At 55.0% G+C, this 13,447-nt stretch overlaps 2 protein-coding genes across 5 annotated transcripts; both read right to left on the bottom strand.

The window, feature by feature from the left end:
• Window positions 1–4,033: 4,033 nt before the first annotated feature.
• On the bottom strand, window positions 4,034–9,775 carry SPAAR (small regulatory polypeptide of amino acid response). 4 transcript variants are annotated; one of them, XM_036330398.1, is made up of 6 exons: window positions 9,670–9,716; window positions 9,346–9,547; window positions 9,028–9,159; window positions 8,768–8,821; window positions 8,041–8,244; window positions 4,034–5,611 (listed from the first exon to the last, which is right to left on the bottom strand). In XM_036330398.1, the coding sequence occupies exon 6, from the start codon at window positions 5,231–5,233 to the stop codon at window positions 5,006–5,008; it is 228 nt and encodes a 75-aa protein (XP_036186291.1). In that variant the 5' UTR covers window positions 5,234–5,611; window positions 8,041–8,244; window positions 8,768–8,821; window positions 9,028–9,159; window positions 9,346–9,547; window positions 9,670–9,716; the 3' UTR covers window positions 4,034–5,005. The 4 variants fall into 4 exon arrangements, 3 of the variants coding, with proteins under 3 accessions (XP_036186291.1, XP_036186292.1, XP_036186293.1); XR_004971236.1 differs by having other exon boundaries at window positions 5,242–5,492; XM_036330399.1 differs by lacking the exon at window positions 9,346–9,547 and having other exon boundaries at window positions 9,670–9,775.
• Window positions 9,776–10,844: 1,069 nt separating this feature from the next.
• On the bottom strand, window positions 10,845–11,926 carry HRCT1 (histidine rich carboxyl terminus 1). The gene has a single exon (XM_036330397.1). The coding sequence runs from the start codon at window positions 11,682–11,684 to the stop codon at window positions 11,337–11,339; it is 348 nt and encodes a 115-aa protein (XP_036186290.1). The 5' UTR covers window positions 11,685–11,926; the 3' UTR covers window positions 10,845–11,336.
• Between the last annotated feature and the right edge of the window lie 1,521 nt (window positions 11,927–13,447).

The following is a 13,447-nucleotide window of genomic DNA, read 5'->3' on the forward strand; positions in this document are numbered from 1 at the left end:
GATGAATGCCCTTTCATGTTGAGTTTAAATCTGCCCTAGCCAGTTTGGCTCAGTGGATAGAGCATTGGCCTGTGGACTGAGGGTCCCAAGTTTGATTCCGGTCAAGGACCTTGGTTGCAGGCTTGATCCCCAGCCCTGGTCAGGGTGCGTGTGGGAGGAACCCAATCCATGTGTCTCTCTTCTACTGATGTTTCCCTCTCTCTGGCTCTTCCCATTCCTCCCGCTCTCTAAAAATCAACTGAAAAATATCCTTGAGTGAGAATTAACAGCAATAAATCCACCTCATTGTTTTAAGCCTGTGTTCAATGTTATGGCTATGCTAGGCTTTGCTGGACTGGCCCCTGTCCCTCTTGATTGGTGTTTCGGCTGTGTCTAAGTTTTCACTGTTACAAATGCACTGGATGAGTGTGTGTGTGTGTGTGTGTGTGTGTGTGTGTGTGTGTAGCATTGCTTATCTTTTCAAGTGTCATGTCCTGGGGGGAGCTGGGACCTGCAAGGCACGAGGACCCTTTTCTCCTTGGAACAAGTGGTTTCCTTTAAAGAAGGTACTTTTCCAGAAACATGTAATTTCAGGGCCTCCTGACTCCAGAATCCACCTTGTCCCAGAGAGAAACGCCCCCCTAATTGCAGGCAGGATGTGGAGAAAGAGCAGGGTGGGGTGAGCTCCTCCCGACAGCTGGGCCTTGCAGGTCTCCCCCTCTCAGACATCATCTTGACAAGGCAGGACAGGATTCTCATCTCCCCTGTGCAGCCAGGGAAACTGAGGCCCAGCAAGTTCGTGGTGGGGTGGGGCGAGGACAGGGCTGGGTAGAGCACAGCAAGGGTGAGGGGTGCAGCTGGGAGGGAAGCCCTAGGAGGTGAGGGGGAAGCAGGACCTGTGCGTGGAGGGCAGTGGCATCTGCCGAGAGAAGCCCTGGAAGGCCTGGCAGGCCGGCTCGGGGCTCAGGCATCAGCCTGGAAGTCCCGCCCTCACCAGGTGTTATCTGGGGGAGGCTGTGGGCTGCCCGTGCGATCTGTGTACGGCAGAGATCCCTTTCTTCCTCAAAGTCAGAGATGGAGGTGGGGGCAGGTGTGAGCAAGGCTTTTGTCCAGGGAAACCCAGAGCAAATCAAATCCCAGGTGCTCTGGCCGTTCCTCCTGAAGACATGCAGCGAGTCTGCTGAGGGTGCCTGACGCAGACCCCATGTGCGGAGGGGAAGGGGGGCAGCTTGGCTTCCTTAGGTCCCTGGGGCGGCACTTCTGGGGGGCATTGGCCCAAAGCACCTCAGAGTGGGCGCATCTAGGGGTGACAGGCTGCTGTGAGCACCGAGAGGGGAGATAGAAAGCACAGCACCTGCGTAGTGGGAGGCCGAGAAATAGGAACCAGTAATCGCAGAGCGAACAGAGAGGAGCTGGGTTTGGAACTGGGCGGCCGGGGCTCACTGGGGCTCCGATTCCAGGGTGACCCGGAGCGACCCCTTCCCACGCTGCCACCAGATAAGCACTCTCCGGGCTTTGCTGGGTTCCGGTGCCAACCCAAGTCCCTGTCCCTGCACTGCCACCTCCCTCTCCTGGGGATAGAGGAGCTTCTGGCTGGCCTGTCCCAGACACGGTGGGCTGCACCGGGCGGAATGCCAGGAGCATTTTGGGCCAACACACACCACAACATACACCAGTGATGGCGAACCTATGACACGCGTGTCAGAGGTGACATGCGAACTCATTTTTTTGGTTGATTTTTCTTTGTTAAATGGCATTTAAATATATAAAATAAATATCAAAAATATAAATCTTTGTTTTACTATGGTTGCAAATATCAAAAAATTTCTATATGTGACACGGCACCAGAGTTAAGTTAGGGTTTTTCAAAATGCTGACACGCCGAGCTCAAAAGGTTCGCCATCACTGACATACACCACACAACACTCACGCTCACACACCAAGCACTCATATACCACACACGCATGCACACACACCATACACATCACACACTCACATCACACGCCTACTCCCCACTCACCCCACACCCCACACTCATTCTCATGCCCACGCCCACACACTCACACATGTAAGAAAAGCAGGACTGCTGCAGCCGCTCACCCCCTCTCTGGGTCATCATCCCGGCCTCTCCTTACCCCAGCCCCTCCCCGTACCCACCTCTGCGCAGATGGAGAAAACAGACCATCTGGTATGACACCTTCACCTCCTTTCTCCCCCGACACGCACACAAGCGGCCTTTGCCTGTACCCCAACATCCTTCCTGCAGCATTCCCCGACCCCACGCACATCCGGGCCTGCCCCGCCCGCCCGCTCCTGTGTGCTGCTCCCAGGCCTCCCAGGGGCCTCTTCCAAGGCTCTCTTCCTTGCTGGTGCACTCAGTGTCTTCCTCTCCAATCCTTCTCCCTTGGGCCTTACATGGGCTCAACCTCCCTCTCTAATTTAAAAGAATAATAAACTCCCCCTCAGTGCAGTGCCTCTCTAGCCACAATACATCATTGTCCTTCCCTTCAAATGACCCGCAACTGCGACCTTTCCTTCCTCAGCTCCCACTGGCTTCACGGCCCTCGCACCCACATGCACACTCCCCCCACGTGCACACGCCCCCCACGTGCACACGCCCCCCACGTGCACATGCCCCCCAAGTGCACCCCCCACGTGCGCACGCCCCCCACGTGCACACCCCCCACGTGCGCACGCCCTATCCAAGCACACCAGGGTAGGGCTGCTCCTTCACTCAGGTTGTTCTCACCAAGGTCACTGTCAACTGTCGGGTTGCAAAACCCAAGGTCTCTTCTCTGTGCTCGCCTTCCCTGAGGCTTCCCACTAGTTGGACCACCCTCTCTGAGAACCACTCTCTCCTTTGCAGGGTTGCCAGGTAAAATATCGGCCCCCAACATATGTTTCATATAAGTATGTCCCACATGTTACATGGGACATTACTTATACTGAGAAGTATTTGCTGCCTGAGATTAAAATTAACTGGGGATGTCCTGTATTTTTATTTGCTAAATCGCACAACCCTATTCCCTGCTTCTCTGCCCCCCCAGCTCCCCACCTTCCTGTATCTCCAGTTGCTCCTCCTCTTGCCAGCTGCCCAGGTGCTGGCCCTGACTGCCCCTTCTCCAGCTCCCCGCTCCCCTAGGGCAGGGCGGGACCTGCCCATCACCTGCAGAGTGAGGCTGTGACTCCCACCCTCACCCACCCCCATTGCTTTGTTTTCAGAATGACATGTGTGATTCCAGCCTACAGGCCCCGCCCTCCACTGACCCAGGGAGGGTTGTGCGCACACAGTGTAGGGACAGAGCCCTGGGTCTGGGGTCCTAACATTGGGTCCAGCTGAAGGAGGCCTGACCTGGAGCAGAGCCGACTCTCTCTGAGGGCAGGGAGCACCGGGGGCCGACTCTTCATCCCTTGCAGATCTTGCACCTCCATCTCTGCCCACCTGGAGCTCTGGTTTCCAGGCATTTCTTTGTGCTGGACACGCTCACTCATCTCTGACTGGTCTGGGTGCCTCTGAAAACAGGCCCTGCCAAGTTCCTGTGGAGATGCACCCACCATGGCCCCTTCAAGGAAGGACCTCTATCCAGTTTGCTCCCTCCTTCCCCTCACAGGCACTGATCCCTGTAACATCTTGCATCCCAAACTCCATCTCGGTCACTTTCAGAGAACACGACCTACAGCGGTTCCCTTTACTCAGTCCCCAGGTCCTCCCTGCAGCCCGTTCCCTTCCACATGCATCTAGGAAGGCCCTGCTCGAGAGCTCTAGGTCCAAAGCGACCAAGACACGGTCCCCAGGAGCTCCCTCCCTGGGCTGTGCCCCTCCCCTCCCCATGCTCATCCACTCCATCCCTCTGCATCACCCTGACTCTATTGGCCCCTCACCCCTCTGAGCCTCTGCAGCCCCCGCCGCTCTCTCCAAGTCTTCCTGTGGCAGCCACATGGCCAAGGTGGCCGGTCTGGGCACCCTCAGAGGCCAGAGCCCCCCTCAGGGCCAGTCCTGAATAGAGACTGCTAGCCAGGAGACTCAGAATTTTGTACCTTTCAAACTATCCTCTAAGTATGACACAGCATTTATTTCGTGGGTACAGAGAAAACAGATTTTCTAAGAAAAAGATCTGAGCCGTTCTTTGTGACGGAAACAAGAGCGCTGTTACATGCTCTCAGTGTAACACTTTAGCTTATCTGGCATTGGCATTGTCGTTGAGTTCCTGATGTTCTGTCATTCCGGGCTCAAATCACTCACATTCTCTACGAATGGAAGTGACCACTAAGAAAAGAGGAATAAAGTCGCTCTCAAAACAGGCTTCCAAGTCTTCTTTCTGGCTTTCCTGTTAGCAAACCTCTCGTCCTTTCCGTGACTCTGGCTTTCTCTTCTGCTTCCTTTTGTGGTTTTCCAACCCCGACTCTTGGGAGACCCATAAAAGGATATACATCTTCAATTATAAAATAAATCACGCGTAGCCCTTCGGTTTCAGCATGGCAGGGCTGATTTCAGGCAACTGGCAGGGGCTGGCCTCAAGGCTGGGCTCTGTGGGATCTGCACAGGCAAGTAGCAAAAAGGCTCAGCGAGGGGAGCAGGCAAGAAGTGGTTTGTACGAAGCGTCCACTTGAGGGCGCTGCTTCCTCTGGTGGCAATAGAACCAGTTTGTAGGCATCCTGGGATAAACCTGAGTTAACAGAATCTGCTTCCGATAGATTCCAGTTCCCCTGTCGATCAGAAGAGATGGCCCACCGTGCAGTCCAACACCGTTTGCTCACTCACTCTTCAGACCTCTCCTAAGCCCCATCCTGTGGGCGGGGTCCAGTGGAGCTCTTGGGGGTCAGGGCTGACTCCACCGGGTCCCATCAGGGTGGATCTCCTGGGCCACAGGGCACAGCTATCTGGGATGGGATGCAACAGGGAGATTGCTGGACACAGGCAGGGAAGGGCAGGAATGCCAGACTTGGAGGAGTGGGACATCAGGGAAGGCTTGTTGGGGGGTGAGTCTGACCCACCAGCAGAGCAAATCCTGGGGGCTGTGAGGCCTCACATGAAGGTCCAGAAGTCCCGGGCACCCGCCACTGCCTGGGCATGGCGAGCCGGCCCCGTGAAGAGAGAAGCCTCCTGGTGAAACGTGGCCACTGTGAAGCTGCGGCCAGGGCCCCCCTGAGGATCCGGGGCCTTCGAGTCACAGCTGAAGCAGCAGAGGATGCAGGTGATGGCCACGGTGACCACAAACAGCACGGCCACCATGCCAATCACCGCCGTCTCCATGGCCCCGGTAGCAGCTGGTGCACTGAGCAACTGGGTGCAGCTGGAAGGAAGCCTTAGCTCCCCATTCGAACCGGGGCTCTTGGTAGCTCTTCCAGCCAGGCGGGTCCCTGTGGTCTTCTAAGAAGATACTGGTGTGGGGTCCTGGGTAGTGCCCCCTCGAGACCGTGGGGCGCTCTGCATGGCACTGCTCCGGCCTCTGTCACTGTTTCCTCAGCCTGTCCAGGCTTCTGAGAGCTGCGGTCAACTCCACTGGGCGTCTCTGGAAGAAACGCTGACCTGAAAGATGTGCGCTCAAGTCTCCCGAACTCGGAGGAGCTGGGAGGAGGGGGCAGAAGGCTGCTCACAGGGAGCCTTGCCAACCCGGCCCTCTGGCGACGCCTGCGGATTTGAGGAGAGTTTGTACACTCAGACAAAAGACAAAAAAACTCCCCATCCTGCAGATCCGGGATGAGCTTGGGCTCCTCCCCTGAGGAACCTTGGGCCAGTCCTTGAATCTGCTGCCTCCTGAGCCCCTGGCCTGTGCTAGGGGCAGGGACACAGGGGGACAGAAGACAATGCCAACCCTGACACAGTGGGGGCGTCTGTGAGTCCACAGGGGCCTGGGGCAGGGCGGTGGGGGAGGCCTGCTTCATGCGGCCTCCTTTCCTGCTTGGGGTTGGAGCGTGTGTTTAGATAAGGCCCGGACGTGTGGCCTTTGTCCTACACAGGGAAGCCCTCGGCTGTGCCGGCCCCCAGCCCTCTGTGCCGCCCGCTCACGCCCCTGCTCACCCTCAGATGCTATGAACACTTACCCTGGGCTTGTCTGGAACAACAGCTCTGACTGTATGTGGTTCCATGGTCTCCTGACCTGGCAGCCACCCCGGGAGCCAGGTCATGGCATGCCCAACCCTGGTGCTGCCGCCTTGGTCCAGCCTGGGCCCAGGCTCCAAGATGTCTGAGTGGCTGAGAGCACTTCCCGAATGCCTTCCTCCCGTGGTGAGTGGGGGCTCAGGGCCTGCGCAGCTGCCTGTCGCCCTTGGTGGCTGCAGTCACCCCACCACCCAAGCACACCCAGGCCATTCCAGCCCTGCCCCCCCCAGGTTCTCCACTTCCCTGGGTGGGGGCGAGCCAGGCCCAGGCCACTGAGTGGTCTGCCAGACGGGGCTCCGTCCTGACACTCACTCGGTCACAGCCCTGTCACAGCCAGAACCTCCTGAGGCCACCACCACGTCTGAAAGGAGACTGGGTTATTGGCCCCACCTGCCCAAACTCTGAGCAGTGGAGTAGTGAGAAACAATAATTCGGGGTAGAGGGCACAGCCAGGCATTCGCTCACATAATTGGTCCAGCAACTCTGTGAAGTGGTTTCGTCTCCCTTTTACAGACTCAGGTGCTGGGAAGCAGCGGTTACAGCACACCTGTGGCCTGTGGCTAATTTGTAATGATAAGAAGAGCACCAAATGGCCGAAGAGGGGCTTCCTGGCCTTCCCTCCTAGTTCAATGCTTTGTTAGGGGCAGAGTAGAACAGGGGGGACCAGCTACAATGACAAGAAATACGAATCATGCTCTGTTTACCATAATAGTTCTGTTCCGATTAGAGAAAGCACATTCCAACCTGGCTGAGAGCTGTTTGCCCTGGGACATGGGAGCTGGCATGGGAAGGCAGGCCATACTCCTTTCCCGAGAACTTCGATCACTACGGAAAGATTTACAGCCTCCTGGCTGAAGCAACCTAGTCCCGGAGGCACCCGCTCTTTGCAGCCCCCAGCCCTCTTGCCTGTAACCATGAGACCTTGCCTGCTTCCCCAGGCCTGTAATTCTTACTTTCGCACGTAATCTTTGCCCTTCTATCCAATATAAGCAGCTGGTTTATGGGGAAAGGTAGCAGATTTTTGTGGATGACTTGCTGCTCTCCCATCCTGGAATAAACACTCATATATGATTCAACCCTGTCTCTGCTTAATTGGTTCAAGTAGTGACAGGCAGCCCAGACCCTTTGATTGTCCGGTTATATTTCCACAGAGCAGTCCCCTCGTTCTACAGTTTTACTGATCAGAGTATGGAGCCTCAGAGAGGGCAAAGGGCTAGCCCGCAGTCACACAGCCTGGGTCCTTTGCGATTTCTCCAAGGCCCCGCCCCGGTAAACTTTCTTTAGTAGCAGCTAAAGTACTGCCTACACACAGAATGGGAGAGTGACTACTGGGAGTGGGATACCCTGTCAAATCCCCACTCTTCCCTTTTCTAAGATGATTGAACAAACCTGGGCTCGGGGCGCCTCCTCAGAGAGGGCAGAGGAGGCGCATGGAGCAAGCCGGGGCCATACCTGAAGGCCGGACACCTGGAATTACTTGTATTAACTGGGACAACCAGAGAGAAGGAAATGTGAGGAGCCAATCTGGTGCTGGTGGTTTCAGGTCGAATTACCAAGATCAACTAGTCAATTCAGGAGATAGAGGGTATCAGGCAGACCCGGTTTCAAGCTGGGTTATTTGTTCCTTTGACTTCTCATTTGCCTTTTCTTTGTGGGTGAATGGTGTTGGAGGCCAGCTGTGGTAGGTGTGCATTGTTCAGCATTTTAAAAACTAGCCCAGCTGACGTGGATCAGTGATTGAGCGTCAACATAGGAACCAGGAGGTCATGGTTCAATTCCTGTTCAGAGCACATGCCTGGGTTGCAGGCTTGATCCCCAGTAGGGGGCATGCAGGAGGCAGCTGATCAATGATTCTCTCTCATCGTTGATGTTTCTCTCTCTCTCCCCCTCCCTTCCTCTCTGAAATCAATAAAAATTAAAATAAAGTAGAATGAAGTAGAAGGGTTCAGGCCTCTTACCTTCAGCCTTGTATTGATTTCCTTTTCTGTTTCTGAGATTGGGGACCCTCCTTGGATTCACCTGTAAAACAGGCCTTCTGGTCCATCCTCATAATAGGCACTCAGAATTTGTGGCATAATGAGAGGGAGCCCAGTTATACAGTGAGGACTGCACAGTCTGCTTCGAGGGCTCTTAGCAGTCTTCATGGATCTCACACGGGCAATCTGCAACATGGGATGACCAATGTGGCATCTCAAGCCCAGGGCAAAACAACAACAACAACAAAAACCATCAACAAAAGTGGACCAAGTTCAGACACCTCCTGCAAGAGTGGGGCTTCTGCAGGTTCCGGAGTTTATCCCCCTGGAGATGGGCTGCAGGAGGTGGAGCCCAGGAGGCCAGCCAGGGCAGCCTCAACCTCCTCCCAGCTCAGTATCCTCGCTCCCAACCATCCTCGCCCCCAACCATCCTCAACAGTCTCTTTCTGTTTATCGGCATTGTCAGGAGAGTTGAGAAGAGCAAGACAGCCATCAGCCTTTGCCCACAATTCAGAGATGTTTGTCCTAAGGGTACTTTCCACCCCTTCTCTTAGAGTTGTGTCTTGTAATCAATCCTGTGATATGCAGCCCCTGCCCCCCCCAGCCCCAGATGCCAAAAGATGTCTATCACTTAGATACGCACGCGTCCTCCAGCATCATCTTCATCAAATGACCAGAAAAAAGACCACCTTCCAAACATCCCACTTACATTAACAAGGGAAAAGGTGATGCAGGCATCCTGCCATGAAGAACTGCGTGGGCTCTGCAGAAAGAGGAGGGGGAGATGGCCAGAGGGCTGCAGCCTCCACCTGTTAAATGTTTCCTGCCTTTCAGACCCCACCCCCACCGCCAACACTAGGAAGATGGAGCAGGAGCCCCCTGGGAGGCCCCAGGAGCCCAAAGACCTAATCCCACAGGGCCCTGTGCTCTACTTGGTGTCCCTCAGGCCCCACTCCCAATCGTATTTACTTTTCCAGAGTCTCCAGGGGAGAATCCTTCCTGAGGATCTGTTGTATGGGCCGTTCTGTGCTGGGGGGCAAGGAGCCCTCAGGGATTTCTCAGCTCTATGAGGGCAGGGCCCTTGAATCCTGCCGTAAATCTCTGGGGAGAGAGATCAAGTGTGGTCAGTGCTCCAAAAGGAATAATAATAATAATAATAAAGTTGGAAACCCATGGGAGGGCTTCTTCTTGGACAAAGACACAGAGAGGGTAAAGTGCAGGGTGTTTTGGGGGGTTGAGACTGAAGCAATGTGAATGGAACAAAAGAGCATGGGGATAGGCACGAACCAGACCAGGGGCCTTGAATGGCCAACCAAGAGGCAGAGACTTCATCCCAAGGGCAGTGAGGAGTTTCAGCCATTCCCTCCCATTCCCTCCGGCTGTCTCATGGAGTTGCTTCAGAAAGCCGCTGACCTGGACAGGGCCCCAGGCTGGGGGATGAGCCAGGGTGGGCACTGGGGCGGGGGAGGGGAGGCGGATTGGAAGGACACTGCAGAGATAAAATCAACAACACAGGGAACACGGGGTCCACTTTCCCATCCCAGAAGTCTAGTGTGACTGTCCGTGTGAATTTGCCTCCCTCGCCCCCGTGCCCCCAACCCAAGCACTCACAGAGAATCCACAGGGAAACAGAAAAGAAACAGGACGTTCTGCTCTGTTCTGTCCCTGTGAGTCAGCAGTCCCCTGCCTTTCTGGCCTGCTCTCAGGCCCCTCCCCAGGCCCCCAGGCCTCTCCTCCCTCCACTTCCCACTCAGCTCACAGGCCCAGGCCCGGAACAGGATTTCCTCCACCCTGTGGAATTCTGCCAGCTATTCCTGGGATGTTTGGGAACTCGCCTCCCAGCCGGCCTGGCCTGGCCGGAGTCTCTGTTATCTGTCCCACTTTAGGGAAGAGGAAACTGAGACCCCAGGAGGCAAGCACTCTCCAAGACCACCCAGCACCACATCTCCAGTGTAAAGAGCACCCCCCACCCCGCAACCCCATGGCCATACACAGGCACCACCGGGAGGGCAGGCTGCTGGAGACTCAAGGTCTGAATAAGAAACCCTGACCCAGTTACCAAGGAAACACTGAATTCAATACGCCCGCGGAGAGGGGCTCTGCAGGTCCCAGAGCTCAGTCTGCCCTGAACATGGGCTGGAAAGAGCACAGTAGGTAGAACCCTGGCCCAGCCTGGGTGGCTCAACCCTCCGTTTTCTGAGGCCCCGGACTATACCACAGAGCCCCACTGGCACACAGAGAGCCCCCTCTGGTTGTTTTTTGGGGGGGGGAGGGGGGTTCTTGTCAATCCTCACCCGAGAATATTTTTCCTTGATTTTTAGAGAGAGTGGAAGGAGGGGAGAGACAGAGAGAGAGAAACATTGATGTGAGAGAGACACATTGATTGGTTGCCTCCTGCACAATCCCTGACCAAGGCCAGGGATCAAGCTTGCAGCAACTGAGGTACGTGCCCATGACCGGAATCAAACCTCCACCCTTCAGACAGTCCGAAGCTCTACCCACTAAGCAAACCAGCAAGGGTAAAAGCCCCCTTTGGACAGGGCTGCACCCAAGCCTTAAATCCTCCCTTAGAACTTGGGCCCCATGCCTTCCTCACCTAGTGTCCACCGGGCACTGCAGAGCCCACCCAGTTTCCCCCACTGCACAACCAGCCCTCTAACCCCAGCCAGAAGCCACCACCCCAGGCACTCACTTCCCATCAGAGAGGGAGGTCCCAGGGCAATGCAGACTCAGGCCTGGCTGCTCCCTCCCCCCTCCCACTTGAGTTGTAATCAAGAGCCTCTTCACAAAGCTTCTTGGTGGTTTTTATTTTTATTTTTGTATTCAGACACCCGTGAATTAACTGTGCAGCCTCATACTGCCTTGTCCAAATGAAAGGGCATTGCCAGGGCCCCTCCCAGCTACCCCCACCCGTAAGCCAGAGGGGAGAACGTCAGAGGGGAGCACTTCAGAGAGAGCACAGCACATCTTCCACGCATCAGCGTGCACCGGGGCACTGCAGGTGCCCACTGGAAGTTACAGTCGCAAGGTGGCGTCCATCCCCCACAGATCACCCCTGCTCTCACCCTCCTCTCCCTGCAGCATGAGCAGGGCCGCCCCAGGTGTTCCTCCATCCTGTCCTCTGCTCCACAGCTCACTGGGGCACCGTATGCAAATGAAACCCAAGCAGGACCGTGGCGCCGTCCCGTGTTCACACAGAGAGGTGCCCTCTGCACCGGAACATGGGGTCCACTCATCCTGGAGGCGGCAGGGCAGGCAGTGGCTGCCATCCACGGGCGTCAGCGGCGGCCTCGGTGGGTGTGGAGGTGGGTCTGGTGGGGGCGGTGGTGGTGCAGATGCTGGTGGTGCAGTCCCGCATGGTGCATGTGAGGCCCATGGCCCGGATGGTGGGGATGGTGGGGATGGTGGGGATGGTGAAAGTGCCCCAGGCGGCCCCGGGCTGGGAAGAACCAAGGCCGGGTCTGCCGAACTCGGTTTCTCCTGACAGCTGGACGGTTCATCTCCACATCATGGTCCTGCTGTCCACCGTGCAGGCAGGTGGCCAGCACCAGCAGCAGCAGCAGCACGGCCAGAGCAGCGCCTGCCATCAAGCCCACGAGAGTCGTGCTCCCCAGGAGCCCGAGCATCTGGGAGCTGGAGAGTCCCCTCTGCTTAGTGGCTCCTGCTGCTTCCTCCCCGCCGGCGGCCTCTGCTCAGCCCTCACAGTCACTGGACTTTGTTGTCTCAGCTTCTGCAGGCTGGATAGCAGCCAGGGAATGTGGACACAGCCTCTTTGGGCTGGAGCTACAGGCCGAGGGCGAGGCCAGGCAACTGTTAACTCTGAGGGGAGGCTGGGTGAGGACAGCGGCGAGGGCTGTGGAGGGAAGAGCCCTGAGCCTGCAGATAAGAAGGCTAGGCCCCCATCCCTGCTGCCTGGCCAAGCGCCCAGGCCTGCCCTTTCCCCGCCCTGGGCCTCAGCTCCTCCCTCTTTTAGAGACAATCAAGTACAGTGACTAGGAACATGGGTTCTGGAACCACACAACTCACTAGCTCTGTGACTGCACAAGTCACCTCCTCTCTGTGCCTCGTTTCTTCATCTGTAAAATGGCTAATAAGAGTATCTTTCCTCTTGGGATTTTCTGAGGATTGAGGAGTTAAGATATATAAAGCACTTAAACCAGTTCCTAACACGTGTGCCATCAATATTATTGTGAAACCAGACAACAAAGGCGTCAGGGTTTCCTGCCACTACTTGAGCCAATTAAGCAGAGACAGGGTTGAATCCTACATGAGTGTTCATTCCAATAATGCCGCCAATATGGGAGGGCAGCAGGTCATCCACAAAAGTCTGCTCGAGCACCTCCGACCAGCTGGCTTAAGCAGGGACCAGGAAGAAGGCTGCATGCAAGGGGAACAGAGGGGTGGCTGCAGGGTCTGTGGTCCTGTGTCTCTTTCCAGGATCTTGAAGTCTCAATGGTGTTAAAACCCAGCTTGGCCAGTTCCTGGAACCTGAGAATGGTCAGCGTTCCTGCGGCAAACTCCCGGAGGGGTCAGGGTCTAAGCACAGCAACCAAATCAAAGCGAGTCCTGTCCTCTGTCTGTTCTCAAAATGCATTTTCTTTTCTGAGCAATGAACTCATCCAGGTGTCTCTTACCTTTTTACAGCTGTTTTTCTTCTAGCACAGTGGTTCTCAACCTTGGCTGCACATTAGAATCACCCAGAGGCCCAGAAATCAGGATTTTAAAAAGATTCCCAGGTGATTCTAATGTGCAGCCAAGGTTGAGAACCACTGTACATCCTCCAGTTTTCCAGGGTCTGTAAGAAAACTTATCTATAGTTAGTAAGGTCAATCATCATTAAACAACTGTGGCCCTATTCTTATTGTGTGCCCTTCCCTCTACGACTCCCCCGCCCCCGCCATCAATATTATCATCTTATATCTATGAGATTAGTTTTATATGGAAAGTGTCTTGCTGCTGAATTGTATTATTCCTGGAATATTATAATTTCCCCTTATAGATTTTTGGCTCTGAACCCTTTCAGGAAAAAGGGGCGTTGGTCTCTTCTATAACTGCTTCTTGCTGATGGGGGTCAGAGTCCTGAAGTCCTCCCTGTCTGACAAAAGAAAGAGGGAGCCAAAAAGGGGAAAGTAGTTTTAACTGCAGCCAATAGTAAACGTCTATGTTTCATTGACTCAATAAGTCTAAACCATTTTGAGTCTTACTTTTAGGACACAGTGATGCAAATGGCTTCTACAGTGAGACCTATACTGTGTGAGCAAGGAATCAGGTAAATTTAGGCATACATTCTATGAAAACAGAAGCAAACAAAACACAAAGGTTAGTGCATACAGTAAATCATAAATCAGCAAGATTTTCAGATATAAGGCTTCCCCTGAAATGAAATCAT

This window comes from Myotis myotis, unplaced genomic scaffold (assembly GCF_014108235.1).
Source record: "Myotis myotis isolate mMyoMyo1 unplaced genomic scaffold, mMyoMyo1.p scaffold_m19_p_12, whole genome shotgun sequence".
Classification (NCBI taxonomy): Eukaryota; Metazoa; Chordata; class Mammalia; order Chiroptera; family Vespertilionidae; genus Myotis; species Myotis myotis.

Excerpts from the sequence above, each read along its gene's own strand:
- HRCT1 (XM_036330397.1), bottom strand. The coding sequence starts at position 11,684 with ATGCTCGGGCTCCTGGGGAGCACGACTCTCGTGGGCTTGATGGCAGGC.
- SPAAR (XM_036330399.1), bottom strand. The coding sequence starts at position 5,233 with ATGGAGACGGCGGTGATTGGCATGGTGGCCGTGCTGTTTGTGGTCACC.